Source organism: Lycium barbarum, chromosome 6 (assembly GCF_019175385.1).
Source record: "Lycium barbarum isolate Lr01 chromosome 6, ASM1917538v2, whole genome shotgun sequence".
Lineage (NCBI taxonomy): Eukaryota > Viridiplantae > Streptophyta > Magnoliopsida > Solanales > Solanaceae > Lycium > Lycium barbarum.
Window position 1 is genome coordinate 9853659 of NC_083342.1, and position 26860 is coordinate 9880518.

At 36.7% G+C, this 26860-nt stretch overlaps 1 protein-coding gene and 1 long non-coding RNA gene across 2 annotated transcripts; both read right to left on the bottom strand.

The window, feature by feature from the left end:
• Positions 1-9624: 9624 nt before the first annotated feature.
• On the bottom strand, positions 9625-10832 carry LOC132599534 (uncharacterized). Its single transcript, XR_009566862.1, has 2 exons — positions 10337-10832; positions 9625-10181 (listed from the first exon to the last, which is right to left on the bottom strand). It is a non-coding gene; the product is annotated as an uncharacterized LOC132599534 (long non-coding RNA).
• Positions 10833-23547: 12715 nt separating this feature from the next.
• On the bottom strand, positions 23548-26449 carry LOC132600737 (F-box/WD-40 repeat-containing protein At5g21040-like). The gene is made up of 2 exons (XM_060314086.1): positions 26212-26449; positions 23548-25500 (listed from the first exon to the last, which is right to left on the bottom strand). The coding sequence occupies exon 2, from the start codon at positions 25456-25458 to the stop codon at positions 23824-23826; it is 1635 nt and encodes a 544-aa protein (XP_060170069.1). The 5' UTR covers positions 25459-25500; positions 26212-26449; the 3' UTR covers positions 23548-23823.
• Between the last annotated feature and the right edge of the window lie 411 nt (positions 26450-26860).

The window sequence follows — 26860 nt, forward strand, 5'->3', positions numbered from 1 at the left end:
CAAGAGGGTAAGACATCGGGTTTGAGTCCCGGTGCACTATAATGATAATATAAGATAATGGGTTCAAGTCCCATCAATTTATTTCCTAACACGCCTTTATATGGATAAAACGCTAGGTTTGAGTCCCGATGCACTATATTGATGACTAAGACAAAATAATGTGTATTTGATGTAAAATCATGAAGTTCGTCCCACTTGATATGCTCCGTTCTGTGAGGGGAATGTGGTAGCAGTGCATGATAAGTCTAAATGAAAACAAATGGTTAAACGAGTGAATGTGATTGTGGCGAAGGACAAAATAATGTTAATCATCATTGTGGTAATATAAGTGGAAGAACATTATGAGTTCTCTAAATGGTCCTTCTAATGGTGAAGGTAACTTTTGTCATCAATATGTTATGAAAAGTTATTGGACATGCGGCTGTCGTGCGACCTAATTTGATAAAGACAATGGGCTTATAATGAAAATTTATGAAGCACGTATATATGATTATAATCCATTCCTTGACAAGAATGTGACTTGTGATAGCATCGTGAATGCTCGCCCATTATTGAAAGTGAAATATATAAAATTATGGATAAGAACGTGCTCACGTATTATTGGATAAATACCACAACTTGCCTCTACGGGAGGTTTGAGAGAAGAAAATATTTTGGCATAAATGGTCATTTAATTTGGGCACGTACTTTTAGTACGCCACAAATATTGTGGTCTGTTTTATCATGAATTATCAAAGGGTAAAAGCAAGAAATAAATCTTGCTTATAAAGGCTTTAGCCATGACTATAATGACAATTACTCCCTAAAAGGAGATGTTCACCATATGGATGGTATTATGAAATATGTGTACATAATTAATTGGGAGCTCTAGAAAAGCTAATTTTTTACTACCTAGAGGAATGAAATTGTTCATAATATTAGTGTTGTAGTAAGTCTCAAAAGAAACTTTTTAAATTTCAAAGGCATTGGCCAAATATGAACTATATAGAGACTATAAATTATGGGAAGGTTTCATATCTTCATATTACTACAACTATAGCGGGTAAACAAAATGTATGTGAATGTTGCCCCTTTTTCCTCTGAATTTATACCACATATATATAAGCATGATGGAATCACATGCTATGGAGTTTGTAATGACCGGCTGACCATCCCGGTTCAAATGTGATGCGAAAATAATTGAGAATTCGTGTGGTTATATTTTGAAGAATTAAAGAGATTCTTCAAGAATTCTCTTGTGTTGCTTATAGGGGTGTACATGGAGCGGGTTGGTCCGGATTTTTCAAATACCAAACCAAACCAATTGTATCAGGTTTTTAAATCTATAAACCAAACCAAACTGTAAAGACCCGTTTGGTCGTTATAGTTCTTCTTTCGGCGTTTTCACCTGTTCCTGAGGATTGATCAGCTCACTTTTGGCCCAAGGGGAACGTTGACACGCTACTTGAGGTGTCTAAACTGGATTCGGACAACTTTGGTAAAAATATAGGCTTGAAGTAAAAAAGGGTTGACCCGAGGTTGACTTTTGGGCGAACAAACCTTTTTAGGAATTCCATCAGTTCCGCGAGGCCCAGAGGATTGTTTAGAACCGATATGTGTATTTGGTCCGGTTCCCAATGCATTCGGATGCATTCCGGGACTTTGAATGGGAAATGGGAATTAAGGCACCGGTGGTTGACTCGGTTAACGAGACCTCCGTTAGGAATTCCGACGCCACAGGCGCGTTCGTAGATCATTTTTATGTAGGGCTAGGTATTTGGTATGTGAGCAGATGGCCTTGAGAGTTAGTCGGAAAATCGGATCGAAAGGAAAAACTTAGGTCAAGTTTTTGGTGTTTGGTGCTCTCTTTGGCGGCACCAGCACCGCAGCGACGGCACCGCTGGGGCGGTAGACCTACCACTGAAGCGGTCCTAGCCATTTAGGCTTGATCACTGATGCGATCAAGTGGCCGCTGGGGCGGCGCCGCCGGTCACAGTACCGCTACAGCGGGTGACGGGTAGTTAAATCCATTAAATGAGTCTTAGACCCTCATTATTTCATATCTCGATATTGGAGCTTGGGAAAGCTGTTCTTGGAGACAAATTAAAGAAATTCTTGGAGGTAAAACTTTGCCTAATCCTTTACTTTTCCTTTGTCACAATCATCTTAGATTCTTTCCCTTCCCCTTTCAATCCCTTAGAGATGGAATTTGAAGGAGGGTTTTGGGAGACTTTTCGTTAGGGTCTTATATGATAAATTGATGATGTTAATGTTAAAATGTGATGAATCTAAGTTTAGTAACCTCATATCTTCGACCTTTAACGTTGAATTTCGGATTCGGAGAATTAGGGTTCATACCCAATTTGGGGGTTTTTTACTTGGATCAGAAATTAGACTAATTCTTGGGCTAATTCAACAGTTAATGGTTGGGTTATGATTACCTAGGACTCAAATTGGTATTTTACCCGCGAATTTCCCGTTTTGCCCTTGTGGGCTAATTTCCGCAAGTTCTAAGGTTAAAATGGATTGAATTGAAATAGTAACAATATTAGTATCAATCTGCATGATTTCTAATATAGAATTCGATTATGCTTAGACTACTTTGGTTCCGAGGTTCAGCGGAAAGGAAAGGCAAAGGAGTGACTTGTTGGTGTTGCGGTTCGGCAGTCCAGGTAGGTTATGGCTTACCTCTAGTGAGACTATGCATAGAGAATCACATATCTAGAATATAATGTCGGAGATAGCATGCGAACCTTTGGGTATGAAGTTGGGTTGGATATTGCCTTAGGTTGGGCCTGATGCGTGTTGGGACTAGCCACCCCGTTATGTGTGTTTATTGTTTGATTGATTGATGCCACGATTAGTGGTACATATTAGAATTTGTGTTACTGTCTTGACGGAGATATGATTGATATACCGTTGTTGGTATTTTCATTATGATACATTGTTGACGTACCCATTGTTGGTACTAGTGATATCGATATACTGTTGGTATTGTGATATAATACATTGTTGGTGTACCCCTTTGTTGGTACTTGTGATATTGAACCTGATTGTTGATGATTGATATATGCATTGCATTCATACTATCATATTCATGCATAGCCTATATTCGGTGATGATCCGGTATCGTTGATTGAGCGAAACTGATATTCGATAAACTCTTTTACTTAAGTAAATGTGAAAAGGCCGATGTCCGAAGATCCATTCCGTAATCGTTGATTTTATGAAACTCATATTTGATGAAACTCTTTTACTTGAGTGATTGTGAGAAGGCCGATGTCCGAGGTTCAATTCCAAAATCGTTGATTGTGTGAAACTTTCATTTGACATACTCTTTTATTTGAGTGACTGTGAGAAAGCCGATGTCCGATGAGCTATTTCGGGCATCGTTGTTGCATGGCCGATTCCGATGTTATCCATAAATCGTTGTTAGTGCATGGACTCTGCGGGTCCCCCAGGGTGGTGCCGGTGAGACTCCCCTTGTGAGCAATTAGCTAGGGTCCCGTCTGTCTGCTGGGCAAAGATCCGGACGGGTGGCACTTAGACTTCGCGAGTCACGCTGGGTTGTGCTATCAAGACGTCGATATTTCCGTCCGGAGTACATATGTACACCTCATTTGCATGACATTACATCTCATCCGTTCCATTATTGCATTGCATTGAATTGATTGCGATTCGTGGTGACTGATTGTAATCATTGGATTAGATATATTTCAGACTTAGCGTATATTAGGTTTAGAGGCTTTACTTAGATGATGACAAATACTTGGTTGTGATCTTATTATCTTATACTTGTTAGATTCCTTGCTATCTGCTTATTTTCTAGATTGCGTTATCTATGCTTGGTCGGCCGGTGATGCCTACAAGTACTGTGATTTGTACTGACATGTACTTGCTGCATTCTTTTATGAATGCAGTGTATCAGGTCGGATCTACTTCTCTGACCCGTAGCTGATCGACCCTTCGGCTTCCATACGAATTTTTTAGGGTGAGTATAGCGACCGCTGGCCTTGAAGACTCTTCCATTACTTATGTCTTACTTTATACTCTGAGACATGATTTGAGACTACTTATGTATTATTACTCAGACTTGTAGTATTTGGATTTAGATGCTCTTGTATGACCAGACCAGATACTGGGTGGATTTCATTTACTTCCGCACTCGCTGTTATTATATTATACTAGTGAGACTTACGTTATTTTTACCTTTTTACACTATTTCTATTATTTGAGAATATTGGGATATGGGTTCGCCTATCCCGATGGGAACGATAGGTGCCCGCACGTCCTTGTAAAATGGGGCGTGACACAACCCAACAAAAGTCGGGTTTTTCAACCTCGGATTTTCTCGATTTTTTTGGGTCGCTCGGGTTTTTCTGAGTTTTTTCCGGTAAAATCTTCATACAAAATATATTACTTGTACTTCAATATTTCTTTAGTCCTAGTAAGATACGATAATCTAATTAAGATATTTTTAAGAAAATAACACAAAATGTGAGATGAGAGATGATGTTGTACTAAAATACTGAACAAAAAATGTAATGGAATCGCATAAAATGAAATGATCATAATCTAAATGTACTTAGTCATGAGCATATAGAAAATGATCATAATCTAAAAGTACTAAATCACGCTAAATAAGTACGGCTAATAAATATTAATTATATGGCTAAATATTAAAGAAAAAAAAATTAAGTTATTTATTTTCATTGTGTAAACAATATAAAACTAAAGAATAGATATCCAACATTATTGTCATTTCTAGTGTTAGAATTGAATTTCTTTTGTTAGCATTAGTATTGATTTGATTTTTGTTAGGTTTTATTTGAGTTACTAATATCTATGGGCTATAAAACCAATTGGACCATTCAAATTCTAATTCCAAGGTTGAAATAATATGTTAAACGACAAAAAATTATGAAAAAGGTTAAGAAATATTTATAAATTACATTATAAATAAATATATTTATGTATAAAATATTTTTGAAATTTTATACATGTAATGTCTGGGTTGGTTTGATTTGGTTTAGCTTTTTTTAGTTAAAACCAAACCAAACCAAGAGTGGTCGGGTTTTTCTTTTTAAAACCAAACCACTAGTCGGGTTTTTTTCTCGGTTTGGTGCAGTTGTCGGTTTCCTTTGTACACCCCTAGTTGCTTGTTCTCATGATGACAAATTGATTAATTTACCAGCTAAGGTTGAGATTGTATCCCATGATTTTGGAACATATAAAAGGTTATATATATATATATATATATATATATATATATATGTATGTATGTATGTATGTATGTATTATAAGGGCCCAATCACCGGCCATGTGGATCGGTTTACTATTATATGGTTTTGATAGATGCATCACCGTTGTGGTCATATGTGCATATGATATCAACTTGCAGTTTGATTTTTGCAAGGTTGTTTGCTCAAATTCTTAAATTAAGAGCACCATTTCAAATTAACAAATGATGTTGATAATGCTGGTTTATATCCAAGTTGGTTTAGCAGAAATTGTTTGCCTCCAATTATAGCTAAACAATTGGCTATGAGAACAAACTCCCAAAAAGAAATTTTGGGATGAGATATGTTATCTAATATGTAGCAGCAATTGTACGCATCAAGCCAACAAGTTATAAAAAGTTCCTACATCATAATTGGTTCAGGGTCAGGAACCAAATAATTCCCATCTAAGAATTTGCATGTGCGGTATATGATTGAATTGCTCCACCACAACGCACAAATATGGGTCCCTAAATGAGGTTGGGAGGTAAATGTTAGATTTACTAACATTAGGGGGAGAGATAATAAGCGGCTGGAAAAGAAGGTATATGCAATGAATTATCACTGGTATGATCCTCGTTGAAAAGATAATTCAACTTAACTGCCAGAAGCAGTTACTGACCTGAAAGTGAATATTATTCCAGCTGCAAATGCTCCAATTCCAATTAGAATTAAAGTCCTTGAAGGATAGATAAAGTCTATGGCAATAGACTGATCGGTTCCAAAGATAAAAGTCCTTGAAAAAGGAGAGGAGGAAATGATCAAGATGGTCACAGTAATGAGGCAAGTACTTTAAAATAGCACCACGACATAATATTTCATACAACCCTTGGTTAGGTTCAGGTACCTGAAAATGATGAAAAATGAAGAGATCTCGATAAAGTTATGTCGCATTGGGACCGATATCAAATGACCGTCGACTGTATCTTTGATATAATGTAGTTCTCAACATTATAAATGGTGATGAGGATCTTGAATTTAAATCTGTCAAAGAATATGGACAAATTAACCATATACGCAATTCAAACATATTTTGTTTCACTGAGAAAATTGATGTTTTCGACCTATAGCCCAAGGACTTCAAGGTATAATGCCAGTGGGGTACAACTGGGTTCTTGTGCGAAGAGTAAATTGAGAAATAAAACCGTAAATATAAAGTACGGCTTGTGCCTTGTGGCTTAAAATTTTTTCGCAAAAGTCCTGACATTATTGTATGGAGATGCATGTGTTCTCCTGTGGTGGATGCAATGAGATTTCTTATCAGTCTGGCAATACATGATAATTTTGAATGCGTATAACTAGTTGTTGTCAACATGGTTATATTGACAGCGAAAGAAAATCCGTAGGGATTTTAAATGGTTTAAAGCATATAAGGTTTACGAAAGTGAAACTTCAACAAATCTTTAATGGGTTAAAGCGATTCCATTGAGTACTGTGATGGTGGTAATGTCGCTAGATATAATAACTATAGTCTAGACCTCATGAAAATGATGGATAAATCGAATCATGATCGATTCTATATTGCGAAAGAAATTATTGATATAGATCTGGTTATTCTAACAAATATTATCAAGGATTTGTTGGTTATGTAAATGCAGGGCATTATTTGTATTATTACATGAAGTTTGGTCTTCAAGCAAGTACTGATTTGCATGTGAGGATACTGCCACACTATGATGTTCGAAATAACAGTCACTTATTGATACTTATACAAAGCAATTCAGGAATGCGTGTCTGGTTGAGATCAATAATTCAACATATTTTGCAATAATGTGATGCAAAATATGATGTTTACTTGGAAATGAAGATTTCAACAATATTGTACGAAGCTTGCATAGCTCAATTTAAAACTAGGATATAACAAAGGAGACAAAATACAACACATTCCTCAAAGTTCCTTTCCATACATGATCTTCAACAAAAAGGTGAAATAGGTTTTAAACAAATACGCTCGATTGATAAGTTGACGAACATGTTCACTAAAGCATTACCAACCTCGACTTTTGAAAACCTGATATACAAGATTTGGATGTGTTGTCTCCAAGACTTAAGTGATACTTTAATCAAGGGGAGTATAATATGCGCTGTACTCTTTTTCCCTTAGTTGAGGTTTTGTCCCACCGGGTTTTCCTGGCAAGATTTTTAATGAGGCGGCTAGCAATGCGTATTACGAGATGTGTGCTCTTTTTCCTTCACTAGGATTTTTTCCCACTTGGTTTTTCCTAGTAAGGTTTTAACGAGACACATTATCTATCAAGACATGTACATCCAAGGGGGAGTATTATGAATAATAAGTGTGGATGTCCACCACTCTAGAAATAAATTCCACCTCCTCCATGATCTGAAAGGTTTGATGTAATGTCTCCAGGGGCGGAGCCAGCCCTTCGGGTGGGGGTTCGGCCGAACCCAGTAGCTTTTGTCCGAACCATATATTTGTATTAAAAGTTTTGTCAAATATGTACAAATTATTAATTAAGAACCCAGTAACATTAAAGAATTAGAACCCCGAACCCACAAGCTTCGAATCCTGGCTCCGCCTCTGAATGTCTCCCACTTCACCCATGATCTTCCCCACATTTTCATATGTTGAATGTCATATTTATAGCTACCCTTTTATATGCCTCTATGTACAACTATAAATAGAGGCATATGAATTCATATTGTACACACTTGAACATACTTGGATGAATAAGAAAACTCTTATCCTTTGTTTCTCTTTATCTCTTTATTGTTCTTGCTTCATCTTTTGATATATTATACTAACTCTTTTAGAATGATTTTACAACGGAGAAAGATTTAATGCATTCCTATGTCACAATACAGGATAATTATAAATTTTTTATATTAAAAAAATTTGAAAATGGTAGCTGGTAGCGTAGTACGCTAGGAATTAGAATGAACAAAAGATGGGGCAATCTTGTCTCTAAATATAGTGATTTACTCCATATATCTCAATTTAAATATATATGACACTCTCTCCCTTTTGAAATGTTTCAAATGGTTTGACACTATTCAATTCCTATAAAACAATTAATTACTTTTAAGACGTCAAGCACACTAAATTTCAACTATTAAAGTTTGATGTCTTCTCTATCAAATTAAATTAAATTTTCTCTTCAATGTTTTTCTTTCATCATTATTGATATAATAGATAAGTCATAATAGTATCTTAGGAGTAAGTTTTATATCCAATCAGATAATGTCATATAAAATGAGACAAAAAGAAAATACAGCACTAGTTATGATATGATATCCACACAAACTGTGACGCTTATGCGCACTAGTTAGGAACAATGTTCAATGCGCCATCACCATACACATACACAAAATATATAAATGTGTTGCCTTTGAATATTTTTAGTCGTAAAACTAATACCAGTAAGTTATGCTTGCTCGGAGTTCCTCCATTTTAATTTATGTGACATAGGTTAAATCAACATAGGAATTAGAGTTTATGAAAAAGATTTAAGATTTTGAAATTCCACATTTTAACAAGTTTTACATGCATTTAGATATCATTTGGATAACCGGATGGATAAAAAATTATTTACATTTATCATATATACAACTTAAACTATATCTTGAAATGAATCTAAGATGGCACCTTGGTCATTAATTCCTATCCTCGCTCTAACTACGGTTGTAATTTGTATTAAGAGAGATCTGAAAATAACATATAAGAGATCTGAAAAAGACATTTTCTTCTATTCAAATTGTAAGAGGTCCAGAAATCGTATTTTCTCTATTGAAAATGTAAAGCATTTGGCTCTTCATCTTTAATAACCTTTCATTCTATATAATTGTGTAAAATTCACTAGCTTGAATTTGCCTAAATAAACCTCACATTAATATCACTTTTCCGCACCATTTCATACCCACACTTGATTGCAGATATTTTTTATGTTTTGGAATGCAATGATAATTTATGTCATGTTGTTATTTTTGTGCAATAATTTTAGTTGTATAATTGGATGGAATGTAATGGTTGGATGGTTTGATCCAGCTTCAAAATGCGGTACTAAAAACAGTGGCTAGCATAAAGTGGACTACCATGCAATATTCAGTTCAAGAACTTCAATGGATCAAATAGTCTCTTTCTCCAATAAATGAAACAGTTGTTTTTGATTGGGTTAAATGAGTTCTCTAATGCATTACCCGGTTCTTTCATGACTTTAAATTTAGATTTTATCTTGCCCAAGTGACTGTTGGATTCGTAACACAAATTGAAGTCAAATTGAGTAGAAAATGTAAAAGATCCCGAAAAAAGATAAATATATGTCATATCAAAATTTTCTTTCCTAAAATATAGCCATCAGATACCCAAACGGGCAAAGAAATGAAAAATCTCTCACAACAAACAACAATAGAACACCAAAAAAATGAGGTTATAATCATCCATCCTTTGCTTTCATTCTCAAGACTGATACTCAAACAAAGCAAACGTATTAAGAAGTCCACATTTTATCTTTCCCTTACACCCTTTTTTCACCATCAGAGACCAAAATCACACATCCTTGATTTCCACAAATTAAAGAAAGGAAACGTGAGATGGGGATAGTTGAAGAAGCACAACGCAAAGATTTTAGGAATAGGGGATCTATCGAACCATAGTCCTAGTTCATGGGTTTGGAACAGACCAATCAGTGAAAACATCTGGTTCCTCATATAGTTGACGATTATAAGGTTGTCTTATTTGACAATATGGGTGATTGAACTACCAATCCCCACTACTTTGACTTCGAAAGATATTCACATATGTCTGTGATGTGATCGCTCTTTTGGAAGAACTCCAAATTCCTCGTTGCATTTAAGTTGGAGACTATGTGCCATGATTGGTGCCATCGCTTCCGTTGCCCGCCCCGATCTCTTCACCAAACTTGTTACAATCACTAGAGTGGTTGATGTATCCATGTTTGATGGCTTCTGCAAAATTAAGAAGCACATGCCATATCAAATAAAATTTGTTTAATCCAGTAAGTGAACGACAAAACAACTAAAAAAATACAAACGTGAGTAGTACAACAGACATAAAATGAAAGGGAAAAATAAATCTATTGAAGAGGAAGGAAGAATTTTACTTCTCGTGAGTGGGAGGAAGAGAGGAAAAGGAGAAAGACATTATGAAAAGGAGTTTTACGGAAGAGATATAATTAAGATAGGGAGGTTAAAAACTGGCAAATTAAGAAACGTAACCTTTGAAATTCTTTTTTCTTTTTGTTTTGACTTTGATTTTTGTTCTTCTTCTTTCTTCCACTCTCTAACCAACTTTATTCAGACAGAAAGTGGGACTATATCTAATTAGAATTGTGTTTTTTTATTTTTTTATTTTATTGGTGAGGTAGGGGGAATAAAAGACTGAAAGCCATCACCTTTGAAAAAGAAAGTAAAATAGTACACCATAACAATTGACGTTACATGACCAAAATATTCATAAATGTAAATGATGAATCTGTCACCTATTCATGGTTGTTCCAGATAGCAATGTGGTCGTACGTGATAAGGTCACTGTGTTTTTATTGTTTTGATGATTTGACAAATATGTATAAAGAACCAGATACTCTAGCAGGGGGGATATAGTTGTCTAGTTATTTCAGACTTTGCGATATCATGAGAGATCAAGTGAGAGACCAGGTATTCGATCAGGTTCCTAGGCATCGTACAGTCAACTCTACAGCTGTAAAGCTGCTGACACTGTAGCAGTGCAGCAGTACAACAGCAAATCTGTACTGCTAGGAGACTTGTCACTCTCACCTTGCCTCTCCTCTTATATACACAACATATCCCAAGGGAAACTTCATTCTTGTAAAATCCGAAAATTGTTCAGATCTTAAATGCAAGTCTCCGCACCTTTCAAGGTGTATTCAAGAACAAGGCTTCAACAGATCCAAGGACCTGTTCACTACAACTGAAGATGTGTTAAGTCCTAGGAGTGTAAATATTTCGTTCTTTTGTCCTATAACTTGTAAACCTACTCTTCTCAAAAGGAAGCTGTTTTGTAGGTATTCTAAATTCTCAAGAAGTTGTTGTAGGTAGTTTTCCTTCGAAAGCTTTTGAGTGGTACACTTGTCTAGAGGTAATCAAGGTGTATTAGTTTATTTGGCTAGAGATAGTCAACCCTTGTTGAGTGCTTGGCTAGAGGTATTCAAACCTTATTGAGTGCTTGCGTAGAGGTAGTCAAGAGTTGCTTACAATAGGGTTATTGTAAGGGTGAGGGCTTAAGTGTGTTAATTCCTAGGTTGCAAGAATTGTAACCTGAAAGTTGTTCAGTGTAGTGGAGTTGAAATCCTATGTGGTAGGTCTTGGTTTTTTAATCCCTTGAGCAAGGAGTTTTTCACGGTAATATCTTGTCTATTTACCTATTGCACTGCATAAGGGAACTAGTAGACAACCAGGTCCCTGATATACTGTTTGGTGAACGCACAGGCTCCATAAATTGGTATCAGAGTAGGTGCTTTCTAAAAGGTTAACACCTAGAAAGAATCTCTCAAATGGCTGTCTCACCAAACTCAAATAGAAAGCAAAATGGCCAGTGGAAGACAAGTGAAGTGGTTGACAAGAATCTTAAAGAGGAAAAATGGCTAGCAGCAGCAGCCTGCCATCAAGACTACCAGAAGTAAAACAAGCTGTCACGGATCTGAAGATGAAGATGATGATGAGGTAACTTGTCTTGAAATTCAGAAAAATTTGAAAACTTACTCCCAAAAAGGATGATGTCATTAACAAGTGTATTAGTTGATGTGTATCACATCCTCATAAAAGAAAGAAGAGTCTTTCTCAGAGAACTCCATGAGCTAAAAGAAGAAAGAAATGGCATGGTAGAGACCATTACAGTTTTGAAGGATAAGCTTGATCAAAGGTCTAGTCAAAGATCCATGCAACAAAGTCTGCTCAACAAGAAGATATACGCACCCTTCAAAGGAAAAAGGGAAGCCAGTAAGATGCATCTTGAGGTTGAAAAAGAACTTAACAAAACTAAGATGAATCTCACTGCCGCTCTTGAAATGAATGAACAACTTCAAGAAGACTTAAAAAGGATAAAAATTGATCTTGATATGTCATTCCGATGGACCTATTCCTCTGAGATGATCAACTCTATGGGCAAGAGCAACACAAGAAGGAGGGAAGGTTCTAAAAGTTGAAAGGATAAATCTCTCTACAATCTACATAGCAAGAATGTTACTACTTCTAAAAAGTGGTTACAAACTCACTAAGATCAAACAGGTCAATGTGAAGATACATGCAAGGCCAAAATTCAAGTTGTTCAAAAAAATGAGAAATTTCTTGAAAAGAGATCTAGAACAGAGAGATTTGGTCTTCAAAAAATAATAATGTTCTGCCTGCATGGGAAAACAGAAGCTAATTCACCCGTTCTACCATTATAAAAACCCCAAGAAAGCTAGATTGGGTTCCTAAGTCTAGTGAGTAATTTTGTTTGTAGGCTGAAGTGAGAGGAGGTAGTCAAATGGTACATGGTTGGTGACCAATCAAAAGCATATGACAAAAATGGAAGATTTTCTCTTACTCATAGCCTTTCAAGAGAGAAGTGTGTCTTTTGGTAATAAGAAGAAGGGACACATTCTTGGCATCGACAGGATTAACGAGACCTTCCCTTATGAAACTAATTATGTGTTCTAGATGCATAGCTTGAGGAACAACCTGCTGAATCTCTCTCAAATCGATGATAGAGAAAGTGAAGAAAATACAGATGAATCGGGCAAAGGAACCTGGTCTCTCTCTATTTCTACACTTAAAGATAAACATCATAGGACCGGTCACCAATATCTTCCCAAGGCACTAAGTAGGGAAGCACTGTGAAAGAAATCGTTTGAAGTTGTGCCATATCAAGCTCAACAAATTGATCATTCCTTGGTTGACTATGTTAAGAGGAAAGGTATAATGCTAAAAAGGTTTTTCTGTAGCATCTGAATCATTCTTAATACTGTTATAGGTATACATAAATGGCAGTCTCAGGACAGCAAAAGCATACGTGACATTGCATAATTCAGAGTACTTGCTAAAACTTTGGTTTGTCAAGAGACCTAGTCTCTATGGTTAAGGTTAGTAGTCTTTTCAGCATTATCATAATTAACAATTTCTTCAAGTGTGATGTCATTTATTGCTACCCGCCTCCACTTCGAAATCTTAAAGCCTAACGTTACAACTTCCCTGAAACGACTCAAGCTTGTGAGAAAAGATCCTTGAACCAATCAAAATCAGTCCCTTCTACTTCTTCTTCAATCTAAAATTCTTACTCTCTTTCTTCTCCCTTCCAAATCAATTTGATCCAAACTCTCTTCTTCATCTCTCATCCCTCTGTGTGAATTATACTCTCACTCCTTATCAAAAAAAAAAATCTCTCAATGAATCCTCCTCACCCACTACTCGTAAAACTAATCCTACTCACTCACCGTCCAAAGACCCAACTTCGAAAGACCTAGTGTCGCCTGAGACATCCCCAGCCATTCCAAGCTCCACAAATTAAAACCCCATTTCGTCACCCCTAAAATCAATGGTTCCTACTGGCAACATTAGTGATACAACAATGCTTTAAAAGGGAGATGTCTTCGAAAATACTCCTTCAAGTTTCGATAATCCTACTTCTCTTAGTAGTGATAAAAAGTCAGAGGATACGTCTGTAACGGTTGAAAAAAAAAATTCAGATGTCAAGGTTGAAAATGTGGGTGTTAGCAATGTTGATAAACCGACTGAGGCAGTAGGTGCAGGGAATCAAGGTTTAGCAGAATCAGGTGAGATAAATAAGGGACTTAGTCCCTCCGAGATAAAGTTGGTAGACATCTCCTAAGAAAAAATTCTTATCATCCGTGTACCTTTGGGAAATCCTTCTTCCGAAAAGGATCCTGGTTCTCCAGGTCATGATCAAGAGGTTGTTTCCGATAATGAGCTTCGCTCAAGTGTTGTCTTTAAGAGAAGGACTCTCTCCATGAAACATAGTGACAACATTGTTTCAAAACCCACTATTTTTAGGACACGTGTCATGAGACAACGAAGCAAGGCTCAACTCGATGTAGCTCAAAAAACCACCAAGAAAGGTAGCTCAAGAAAAAGTAGTAGGAGTTTGGTTCGAAAAAAGGACCTAAAGAATTTGATTGACGAAGAGGAGGTTATGATGGTATCAAATAAAGAGAAGGAAAAGAAACAGTGTCCAGCAGAGAAGAGAATTATGTCACGACTCGGTTAGAGGCCATGATGGGTACCCGGAGCTAGCTACCAAGCACCACTCATATAAGTAATCATCATACTCAACCTGAACACATACATATATAAATACCCCAAGGCTATACATATATATACATAAGCCTGTACGGCTACCAAAAATGATATACAAAAATGTACACTGACATCATCATGGGACGCCAACAACCCACACGTACGCATCTACGAGCCTCTACTAGAGTACTAGATATAAGGACGGGACAGGACCCCGTCGTGCCCAAAATATAACACACAAAAGAATATAACCATAAGTAGCACCTCCGGAATAATGGAGTGCTCCTGTGAATCTGCTGATAAGCTCCTACGGATCTGCACCGTCTCCCTGTCTACCTGTGGGCATGAACACAGCGTTCCAAAAGAAAGGACGTGTAAGGCATGAATAGTAATATCATAATAAGAAAACAATGAAATATTAGCTGAAGATATAACCTGCTTAACTTTTAGAGGAAAACACATGTAAGCACATTATATATACCATCATCGTTAAACCGCGTCCAGGTGACCATCATACGCCACCCACTAGTGGTGTCATGTCCATCCCTCTAGGAACGATGCAAGCATAGCAGCCCGCATTAGCGGTGACATGTCCGGCTATTTAGGCACGGTGGAATCGTATGCAGCCCGCCTTTGCAGTGACATGTCCAGCCATCTCGGCACGGTGGAATCTCATCATCATATACTTATCATAGGCTCATCATAACCTTATCATAAAGCATGCATAAGAACTTAAGACAACTATACCTCTATCAGGGTGACGTAAGGTCGAGAGCCGCCGATTCCATTATGGAGTAGTCATAATCATCATACGTCACCTTAAAAGAACTAGCATCATAAAGTGTGTCTAGCAATAATGAATAACATCAAAGAAATCGTATAAATATCATTAGCTTCGTGGAAATGTCGTATCATAAGATTTAGGGTCTTTAGGCTTAGACTCATCATCAACATTATCATATTCGTAACATAGCATAAGCTTTAGAATCTTCATAAAATTTGACTCGTATCTTCCGGAATGTAAGAAGGTCATGGAGAATAGGGATAGTCATGTCATGAGAATCGTGCCTTAGAAAATAAGGGACTAGCCTTACATACCTTGTATCTCTTCAACTCTATCATTTACTTGCGTGCCTCTCTAACTTGTGATTCTAACTTCAAGGGAATTCGTAGTAAAATTAGATAATCGATAACATAAGTATGCTTGACCTAAAGCTAATGAAAATTGGGCAGCATCTCCTTAGTTTCTACAACTTTCTCCATATCATATAACAACTCCCAAACATTTATAAGAACATTCATAATCTCATAATCCACAATCTTCGTCAACCATACATCATTCAACTCTCCTACTCCCATTTCAAGGGCATCCATAACCAAGGTCATAATCAAATATTGCATTCATCCTCCTATTATGTTTCTCCCATGTTCTTAATATCATTTATAATAAGATTCTATTCATAATACATCAAAATTCATGATTCATGCCAACTACTATTCAATAATACCATTGGTTCTACATTTAAGCTCCATATTCTATTTTCTTCCATAATCCAAGTCTTCAACCTCTCAATACTCTCAGTAATATGCAGTAAATATAAAGCTCACCTTAAGAACTAGGGAATAAGACTTGAGTTACTTTACTCCATTAGAATGAAATCCTCCACTTACATGCCAAGGATTTCCATTAGAATGAAATCCTCCACTTACATGTCAAGGAAATCCTTACTCTTCACAAACCCTAATAGGCTTCCTAGTATATGAATTTCTTAAATCTTGGCTTTTGATCTTGATTTCTTGGTATAGATTGTTATAGAAATAGAGAGCGGGTTTTAGAGGGTTCTAGAGAGATATAGAATTTGTTTTGGGGAGAAGTAATGAATTAAAACGTGGGAGCTTATATTTATAACCAGGGCTGGAAACTTCCAGATCTGCGGGTCGACGAGCAGGGTCGACGGCTCGTCGACATGCGCCGTCGATTCTCCGCCTGAGATGTCTGATTGCAGAACCTCGTCGACGGTGCCAGGCAATGGCTCGTCGACGTGTCGACGGTCCGTCCCTTGGGCCGTCGATGCTGACTGGTTTCAGCAGTTTTCTAAACTGCTCCGATTTGCTCCGATTAGATTCGTTTCACTTCTAATTCCCTCGTAATGTCAAGCATACATACTTATACTCATGTACACATACAATGTAAAATATCTCGTGACTAAAGCTCTGGTGTGAACTACCGTACCGAAGGCGTATACCACCAATAAGCCAAAATCTCCTTGTAATAAAATGGGAGGTGTAACAAATTACCCAGAGTAACAGGCAAGAAAAAGGGAAAAAGTTAGTTATGGAAGTTGTTGAATCTGCCGAAGGTGAAAAGCCTAATAAAAATGAGAGTGTGTCCCAGCACACCAAGAAAAGTAAAGGATGTGCTAGTGAGGAACTTGGTTCCTCCAAGAAAAGATATCAAAATAAAGATGTGAAGAAGAGCAGGGAGGACAATCTAAAAAATTAGAAAGTACTGCTGGGAAGGGTTTTTGACCCTAAAATCATTGAGAGGGCAGAAATGAAAGAATTGATGGAAATTGTAGAATTCCAACTGTGGGAGCACTTGTTTGTTTCTCCGGCCCCCAGTGTCTTTAAATGGGAGGTAGCAGAGTTCTACTGCAATCTTGCATTCACTGATAAATCAACCCTAACATGCTCTGTGAATGAGGAAGTGTTTGGATTGAATGAAGAAATACTTGGAAAGATTCTTGGAGTTCCCACAGAAGGAGTAAACACAGTTGGAGGAAAGGCTTCTGATGGGTTCAAAAGTATGATAGTGAAGACTGAGGAGTTAGTGACAAGCGAGACACCATTCAAGAAGCTACTCAAGGGCGAATATCAACTTTTGTTTGAGTTCGTAAACAAAGTGGTGCTTCCAAGGACTGAGGGGAGGTGCGTCGCTTCCATTTCGGACCTGGTCCTTTTAGAGCTATTAGCTAGTTTCACTTTTGTTAGCCCACCCGCTGTAATGATTGAGCACATAATTAAGATGGAAAATGCTATAGAAGGCAAGCATGGTTTTCCATACGGGTTCTTCCTGACTAAAGTCTTCAATAACTTCAAGATACCAACAGGTAAGACCACCAAAGGAGATTGCAAGCTGATGTTCACAATGTCTACACTGGAGGAATGTGAATGCGTGCCAAGGAAGATGGAATGGGCAACAAATCCACTATCTCCAGCTTGATTAAAGCCCAAGAGAAGGCTATTGCGGATATTGCGAACCTACAAGCTGAGAATGCTTTGCTCAAAGCTCAGTTGGTAAAGCAAGCAGGAGAACCTAGTCCAAATAGTGAACTTGTAGCGGCGTTGCAGGCTGAGAATGGCAGATTAAAGCAAAAGAATAAGGAACTATGAGATCAAATAGTCAAAGATCAAAGGGCTACCAATGACCGAATTGATCTCATTCTCCAAGCCCTCAAGAAAAATTGATTTGTCCCATCTTGCCTATCCCTGCTCTTTCAGCTCATCTTCATTCCTGTCAAAACACTCTCATGATCGCTCCCTCTCTTAATGGCATTGGTACTCATTGCAATTGGTTAATTTTCCCTCTTTTTTTTTTTTTTTTGCTATTTAGACTACTGATTGATCCTACTATTTTTATAAATTTTTTTCTCTCAGCAAATTTACTCTAAATATGCAATGCTTGTCAGTTATATGCGTTGCTGCTCCTGATTATGTTCATTGTGTGTTGGTCGTATGGGCTTGGCGTTTATGCCACTGAACTTCTTTTTACTTGCCATGTCTTGTGTTTCTCTTTTTGATGATGCCAAAAGGGGGAAAAAATATAGATGTGTTCCTTGGAAAATTGCATATTCTTGTTGTTTGGAAATGCATAAGGGGAGTGAGAGAGATTGAAGTTGAAGAACAAGTGGAATCTAGTTCTCAGAGGGAACTTGAAATTGAAGAACAAGTGGGATCTAGTTCTCAAGGGGAACATCAGTTTGAAGTTTGTGAAATGAGATGGTTGATATTCCTTAAAGAATAAGTGGGATCTGGTTCTCAGGGGGAACATCAGTTCGAAGTTTGTCATCATCAAAAAGGGGGAAACTGATAAGGTTACTGTGTTTTTATTGTTTTGATGATTTGATAAATATGTATAAAGAACCAGATACTCTAACAGGGGGGATATAGTGGTCTAGTTATTTCATACTTTGCGATATCATGAGAGATCAAGTAATAGACCAGGTATTCGATCAGGTCCCCTGGGCATCATACAATCAACTCTACAGCTGTAAAGTTGTTGACACTATTGCAGTGCAGTGGTACAACAACAACTCTGTACTGCCAAGAGACTTGTCACTCTCACCTTGCCTCTCCTCTTATATACACAACATATCCCAAGGGAAACTTCATTCTTGCAAAATCCGAAAATTGTTCAAATCTTAAATGCAAGTCTTCACCTTTCAAGGTGTGTTCAAGAACAAGGTTTCAACAGATCCAAGGACTTGTTCCCTACAACTGAATATGTGCTAAGTCCTAGGAGTGTTAAGTCTTTGTTCTTTTGTTCTATAACTTGTAACTCTTTTTAAAAGGAAGTTGTTTTGTAGGTATTCTGAATTCTCAAGAAGTTGTTGTAGGTAGTTTTCCTCCTAAAACTTTTGAGTGGTACACTTGTCTAGAGGTAGTCAAGGTGTATTAGTTTGTTTGGCTAGAGGTATTCAAACCTTGTTGAGTGCTAGGCTAGAGGTAGTCAAGATTTGCTTACAATAGGGTTATTGTAAGGGTGGGGGCTTAAGTGTGTTAATTCCTAGGTTGCAAGAGTTAACCTGAAAGTTGCTCAGTGTAGTGGAGTTGAAATCCTACGTGGTAGGTCGTGGTTTTTAATCCCTTGAGCAAGGAGTTTTCCATGGTAATATCTTGTATATTTACTTACTGCACTGCATAAGGGGGTAGACAACCTGGTCCCTGATATATTGTTTGGTGAATGCCCAGCCTCCACCATATTCCAGCAAATGATAAACACACAAAATAAGAAAGAAAAGCAATGGAAACGCGCGGTGTCTTATTAAACACGTGATCAAAAATGAATGTTTTAGCGATGTGAATGTGATGTTGTTATTATATCTCATTTCATTTTTTGTATCAATTTCTGTCTATGATTAATTACATTCTTAAAATCCGCAAAATCTGAACGAACCGAAAAAATCGAAACTGATAGAATTTATATTATAATGATATGATTTGATTTGAATATTAAAAAACTGATTCAATTGATTTAATTTGGTATATATATATATATATATATATATATATATATATATATATATACACGGGTCAACTGGACCATGACAACCTCTAGTGTGAGATTAGATTGGATTGCAGTGTCAAAATGAAAAAGAAGTTAGATATCTAAGTTTGATATTCTAAAAGAATAGCATTATAGAAGAAGGTTTTACTCATTGAATCTAAATAGAATGGTTGAAATAGAGAAGTGTTATGTAATAGAAGGTTATATGTGAAAAATACAACCTATCAAACTGAAAAATAAGTTTCATAGAATGGTAAGACCAACAATGTTATATGTGGGGGAATATTGGGCTCTTAAACTTTAAAATTGGGAAAACAACATTGAGAGGCCATCAACCAAAAAAAAAAAAAAAAAGGCTCAAAAAGGCCCCATTTTGGGCTTAATACCCCGAGCTGGCCATTTGGCGCAAAGGATTGCGAAGCGCTAGCCACCCAGCCCATTCACTACAAAAAAATCAGACTAAAGTCGCCACAAATGATCGAAAAGTCGTCACTAAAAAGTTCGCTGCAAAAAGAACATGACTATTTGTGGCGACTAGATCAACGGAAAAAATTCATATTCTGCCTTCAAAAAATATTCCAAAACATGTATAATTAGAAAGTATAGGTTAATTAAGCCTTCAAGAAATATCCCAAAACATGTATAATATGTGTATAACTAGTAAGAACATTAATTATACGTTTATTAAACAGGAATTATACGTTGATTATACATTTATTATAAATGAATTATACAACAATGAAATATTTGCCATACATATACTTTAGGGATTTATATTTTATACGATAATGATACAGTTTCTATACGTATGATACATTTTTTTTTATACATATGCAATAGTGATACATATCCTTTATAGCAATGATACAATTTCTATACGTATGATACATTTTCTAAACATATACAGTAGCGATACATATTTTATACAATAATGATACAATTTCTATACTTATGATACATTTTTTATACATATACAACAATGATATAGTTTATATACATATGCTGGAATTACTTGAAAAATGACTAGAAAATAGAATTGTTTTGAAAAAACTAAAAAATGACTTTTAAGATTCTTGGGCCACCGGGTGTCAATAGTTTCACCCGGTTGGCCATTTGTGTCCTTTTCCCAATAAATAGCAACATTAAAGTAGATGGAATTTCCGAAATCTTTTTCACCATTATAGCAATTCAATCAGCAATAACATGCTAGCAGTGAGTAACAGGAGATCAATCCAAGGCGCCTCGAAAGAAAGTCTAAGGTCCATTTTGTTATCAATGAAGGTAGAGATATTTTTGGTAAAATGGCAGTACAATATAAATTTCTCCCCTTTGATTAAAGGTGCTGTCACTTTATCTAGTAGTGTTATAAATGGATGAGTTGGCTGCAATTGAGTTAAAATAGAATGAGTTGATAAACAAACGGGTAATTAATCTGCATAAAAATTACTTGAGCTGAGATGTGTTGGATTAAGATGAGTTAAACAACGGATAATAGTTTGAGTAAATACTTAAAAGATTAATCAACTGTAAAACATTAATTTTGTTTTATTTGTGGGGTTCATATTTACATGGCATAAAAATTAGTAATTTATTTCGCCAAGTCTGATTTGCTTTGTTGACAAGTTTGGTTGAGTAATTCTATAAAGAGAAAAATCTTAAGTTGAATAATTTTATTGATGCAAAATAAAATTGAATAACTTTACTACATAATTCCTCCTCATTCCTTTTGAGATGTTTATTCTAAATTTGATGGTCTCAGCTATATATTTATCGTCTTAAGATTGTGAATTTTTTGTTTATCAACTAGTATTTTTTTTTATTATTATGTACGATTTTCAAGTATTACTTTTAAAAATTGATTGACATTTGAAACAAGAATAGAACTTTGTCTCCATGTCATCACGAGTTCAAGCACTAATATTTGTTTTAGGGTAAATGGTAAAATTTAATAAAAACATAATGTTTGTATATAGATTTTTAGAACTTAATTATAATTAATTTAACATGCATTGTCATCTTATTAAATCACTTAACTATAATAAGTTTACATAATGTGGCGTAAACTCCTAATACAAATAAATATTTACTAAACTTACGTGAATGCGAAATATTTCGTGCAGATGAGTCTGGATTGCCATTTTTTTCTAGAATGAGCGCCTTTTTTTCTAGACATTTTGCTTCATATTATTCTACAGTCACATTTTGCTTCTTATGTAATTGCTGTTATCTTATTCTATTTTTGAGGGGATTTTAATGTATACTTTGGAAGCAAAATTTACGTGAACCACCTATTTTTTCCCCCATAACAAAGACCATACAATTTGTGTTCCTATTTCCCTTTTCCTTTACCAGACTTTTGATACATATGTATCATAACTTAGGTCTTAAACAAGTCACGACACTTGCATAGTTATAAAAGCATATCATTAAGGGTAAAATGAGAAATTTATTCCTAACAATAACAAAAAAAAAGCTATACAAGGACCAAAGGCAGCTGCTATCTTCTACAGACATGGGATTTCAGGATTAAAATACACAATAACCATTATTATACATTTTGTTTTTGATATCGTGGTATTCAAGGCAGCTTGCGCATACATCGACTAATATGGGATACGTGCTACCACCCATCAGCACAGGTATCGAGTAAGTCGGTCCACCAAGGTTTGGACAAACAGGAAAAAGTCACCTAGTATTTTTGCCTCCCCTGATATTTGAACCTAAGACCACAAGTTCTCAGCTCACTTCATTGACCACTAGACCTCAGTTTTGGGTGTATGACCTTTCTTAACCATAGAACTCAGTGTTTCATTTTCCCTTAAATCCCAGGAGTTTGAACCTTCTGACAGTAAATCATGTAGCAGAAAAAGAACTGTTTCAATCAAGCTCCAATATGTTTCTACATATATAATATAAAAGGTGTCCATTAGTCTTATGACATTAAGCCTGCCATAGAAACAGAGAAGAAGTTCACACAAAACTGAACACAAGAAATTGGTCGTCGATACAAAAGATCGAGTTCTTTAAAATCTGCTAAGATCACATGCTCGCGACCAGCCAATTTTGCAGTTTCCATGCTGAGGAGACCAGACCTGGAAGAATGATCATTACAACACGGAACTAATCCAGTTTCTTACCCAGCAGCCGGGCATAGGACATGGTTAAGATGTGACCTACAGCCCTTTTAAGTAGAATCAAGGCAGCACCAGTCCCCGAGTTTTTTGTCAATGGAAAAGAAGTCAGAGAGATTGATAACATATTACAACAGATGAAGACTTGATTATACCATTGTCAAATTGGCAATGAAGTGATGTCATAAGATGCTAAAATGCTGTCAGTACTCAGCAACACCAAAAGCAATGAAGACGGAACTTGTCTAAGACACTCAAGGCTATTTTTTAGTGTAAGAAATGGATATGCCCCTCTGTAGCCAGTACTGGAGGGGGGGGGGGGGGGGGGGGGGGGGGGGGGGGGGGGGGTTGTATCACGGAGTATCCAGTCTGCCATGGTTCTCCATCAAATCAAAACAAGCTTTTAAAGAAATCACTGTATGTTAAAGCAGTACAAGAATCTGCAAGGCAAGTCATATCAGGTTGAGCAACAAGCACATAATATCAGAGTATGTTACAAGCACCGTCTTAGTGCATGGCTGTTGACATTTATAATATCACCACTAACCAGTTTCAGAAGGAAAAGAAAAACCAAAGCAAATAATAATCTGACTTCTTAATTGCCAGCATGAATTAAAAACAGGAATAGAGATTTATAACCATATCGAACAGAACATTCTCGCATTTTAAATGTATCAGGAATTAACATCGGTAAGCCCTTGTCGTGACATAAAGCCACCAGGAAATCAACCAAATAAGGAAAGGGTTATCAAAGGGAACAAGCCCTATCAAGAACAGCTTGTTCCTTCAATTAAAATGCCAATGTAAATGAGATATGGGTAAAACTGCAGAAGCTACATAAACATTAAGATATGCCTTCTGCATATAATTAGCAATCAGCAATGCATACTTAATAGACACAGACAAGCTGCAATAATTTCTAGGCCTTCAGCTTCCCGGTCACCCTACGCTTGTTGCGCCAGCTGTTCCTATCACCACTCATTTGATTCTTCTTCGCAGCAACTGAGCACTGATCAGCACGACCACCTTTACCAGTCATTTCAGACTGAAGTTTACGCCTCCTCATTCTGTTCTCTAACCTTAGTCCTCTTAATGCTCGAACTCTTTGCTCAACCTCCAAAGCTTCTGAGAAGTTCCAGATCCTAACAACACCTTCTTCTCCAGCACATACAATACGATCAAGACCAACATCCACAGCAAACAGATTGCTCCCAAACCCATGTAGCATTCTTTGAGGTGGCTCTATATTTTTATTTTTATTCTCCCTCACATAACTCCGATTGGTCCTCAACAGCTTTCTCACATCAATAAGCGAGAGCTTTCCATCACTAGAAGCTGAAACAAGCCAAGGGAACTCAAATGCAAGAGAATAAACAGCACCCGAGTGAGGAATCCATGTCGCCACACGCCTGACATGAAACTTAACATTTCTAATGATCTCGAACATGTGTATAGCTCCATCTTCCCCTCCAGTGAATAGAAGCTTCCCAGTGTGACTTCGCGCCAAAGAAAAAGCATTACCAGCATGAACATTGTTGACAGTAGCAAGTTTTGACCCAATATTAATGTCCCAAACATAAAGGCCTGAGCCTGCAACGCTCGCCACTGTTGTATCATGGGAAGCAAGGCTCCAAACCCAGTCATTATGCATTAACACTTTCAGACATTTCAAAGAAGTTCGATCCCAAACACGTATACTCATGTCCCATGAACCACTGTACATCTTATTTATGTCCAATGCAAGACATGTTATCGGTCCTTCATGTTCCCAGACTCTGAATTCTGTGTCTTGGTTCTGAGGTGATCTAAGATCAAAGAGATGTGGATTTCCATCCTCGGCTCTCCAACCATGTATGAATCCATCTGTACCCCCTGCTATTAAGAGCCTCGAATCAGCTGCAATTGCACGAATAGTGCAGCCATGAGGGCGAGACGATGCAATAGATAAACCTTCTTCCATGTCCCACATTCGTACTATCTGATCATACCCTGAAGTAAACACAAGTTTCTTTGAAGATAAAACGGAAACCGTTCTAACAGCCTCAGTATGACCATACAATGTATCAATACTATAACGTCCCATGAATGTTTTACTACGGAACTCCCTATCCACGAAAAGCTCCTTCCACGACTTCTCATCTGTGCCCAAAGGTGGGGCCAGCAACATTGGCTGGCCCCACCTCTCACAATAAAACTCCTTCCACACATGGTGCTCAGAAGCAAGACGATACAACGACGTATTCACACACGAAACAACACCAAGCTCCTTCGGTTCTAAGCAATTAAGTATTTCTGAGATCAATGCTGGAGGAAGGTCAGTAATAGACCGACGACAATCGGGCAGGACCTCATTAACACCGAGCGACTCCTCGCATTTCCCATCCAATCTCCACAATGATTTTTGCTTCTCTGAGTCAAATGTGAAACTCTTTGGGTTCTTTAAAGGTTCAATAAAACTAGGATCAGCTTTTTCTTTGCTGGGGTAGTAGTCTACACAATCTATAGAACAATCTTTCAAACCAATCTTAGTACCTCTTTGGCATTCAAATTCCATAAAAATTGGTTCCCCTAAACCTAAATATCCAACAGCAGAGCCCTATAAGAAATTTCAATAATCAGCACAAAATATAGATAACCAATATGTCTGCAAAGAAACAGCAAATTAACCACACCCCAGAAACAAAAACCACAAAACAGGTAACCTAAGGGTGTGTTTGGTATGGCGGAAAATGTTTTCCTATTTTCTCTTGTTTGGTTGTACTAAATATCTTGAAAAATATTTTCCTTAAAAATTTGACAAACATTTTCCGGATTCAATAAAAACACACCGACTTATCCCAACTCCACCCCCACCTACCCCACCCCATCTAACCACCCACCCTCACCCCCCACACACCTAACCACCCACCCTCCACCCCAGCTAACCACCCACCCCTCACCCCTCACCCCCACCCCACCTAACCACCCACCCTCCACCCCACCCTAACCACCCACCTACGCCCACCCTCACCTAAATGTTGCAGAAACAAGACCAACCCAATTGAACCTTTAACTAAAAAAAATATTTAACCCTATTCAATTCAAGAACAAAAAAATGTATAAAGAACCAACCCAACACAGAATTTTAGCTCCTAAAAAACCCAAAAAGCAATTTTTTTTTTTTTTAAAAAAGGGTATAAACAGATCTAGATAGGACAAATATAATTATATTCTAAACACACAACAATAACTAAATATGAATCAAAAGTTATATATACATAATATGAAGGCAAAACAAAAGAAACTAAGAAGAGAATTAGAGATATACCTATAAAGAAGAAGAAGAAGAAGAACAACAACAACAATGGCTTTGCAATTTGCTTTCAATTTAGGGATTTGAATTTTTGGGGGAAAATAAATAAATAAATAAAATTTGGTGAATTTTGAGAGATCAGGTGTGAGTACTAGCTAACGTGGTTGTGGGGAAATTTAGCACAATTATTTTGCTCCACTATTTAATTTTTAATCTTGTTTAAATTTCTTTTGTTAAAAATAGTATTGGGGATATATTTTAAAGATGGAAAATAAAATTATGCATTTCCAAGTTAATATGGATGGAGCATGATTTTAGTAGAATATTTATTCTACCGATTTTTAAATTATTCATAAGTTATGTTATATTTGTAAGGTCTGTATTATAAATATTATTTTAGTTATATAGCCTTTTTATTGGCATAATATATAAACATACTCTCAAATTTGACTTTAGCTGACAAGTATGCCTTCTAACTTTGAGTGTGCCCAAGTAGGTACCTCAACTTGTATAAAGTTGGACACGTAAACACAAATGCTGACGTGACACCTCCAAAATTTATGTGTCACGTCAGCATTTGTGTTTACGTGTTTAACATTATACAACTTGAGGTGCCTATTTGTGCACACTCAAAGTTGGAGGGCATACTTGCCAGCTGAGGCTA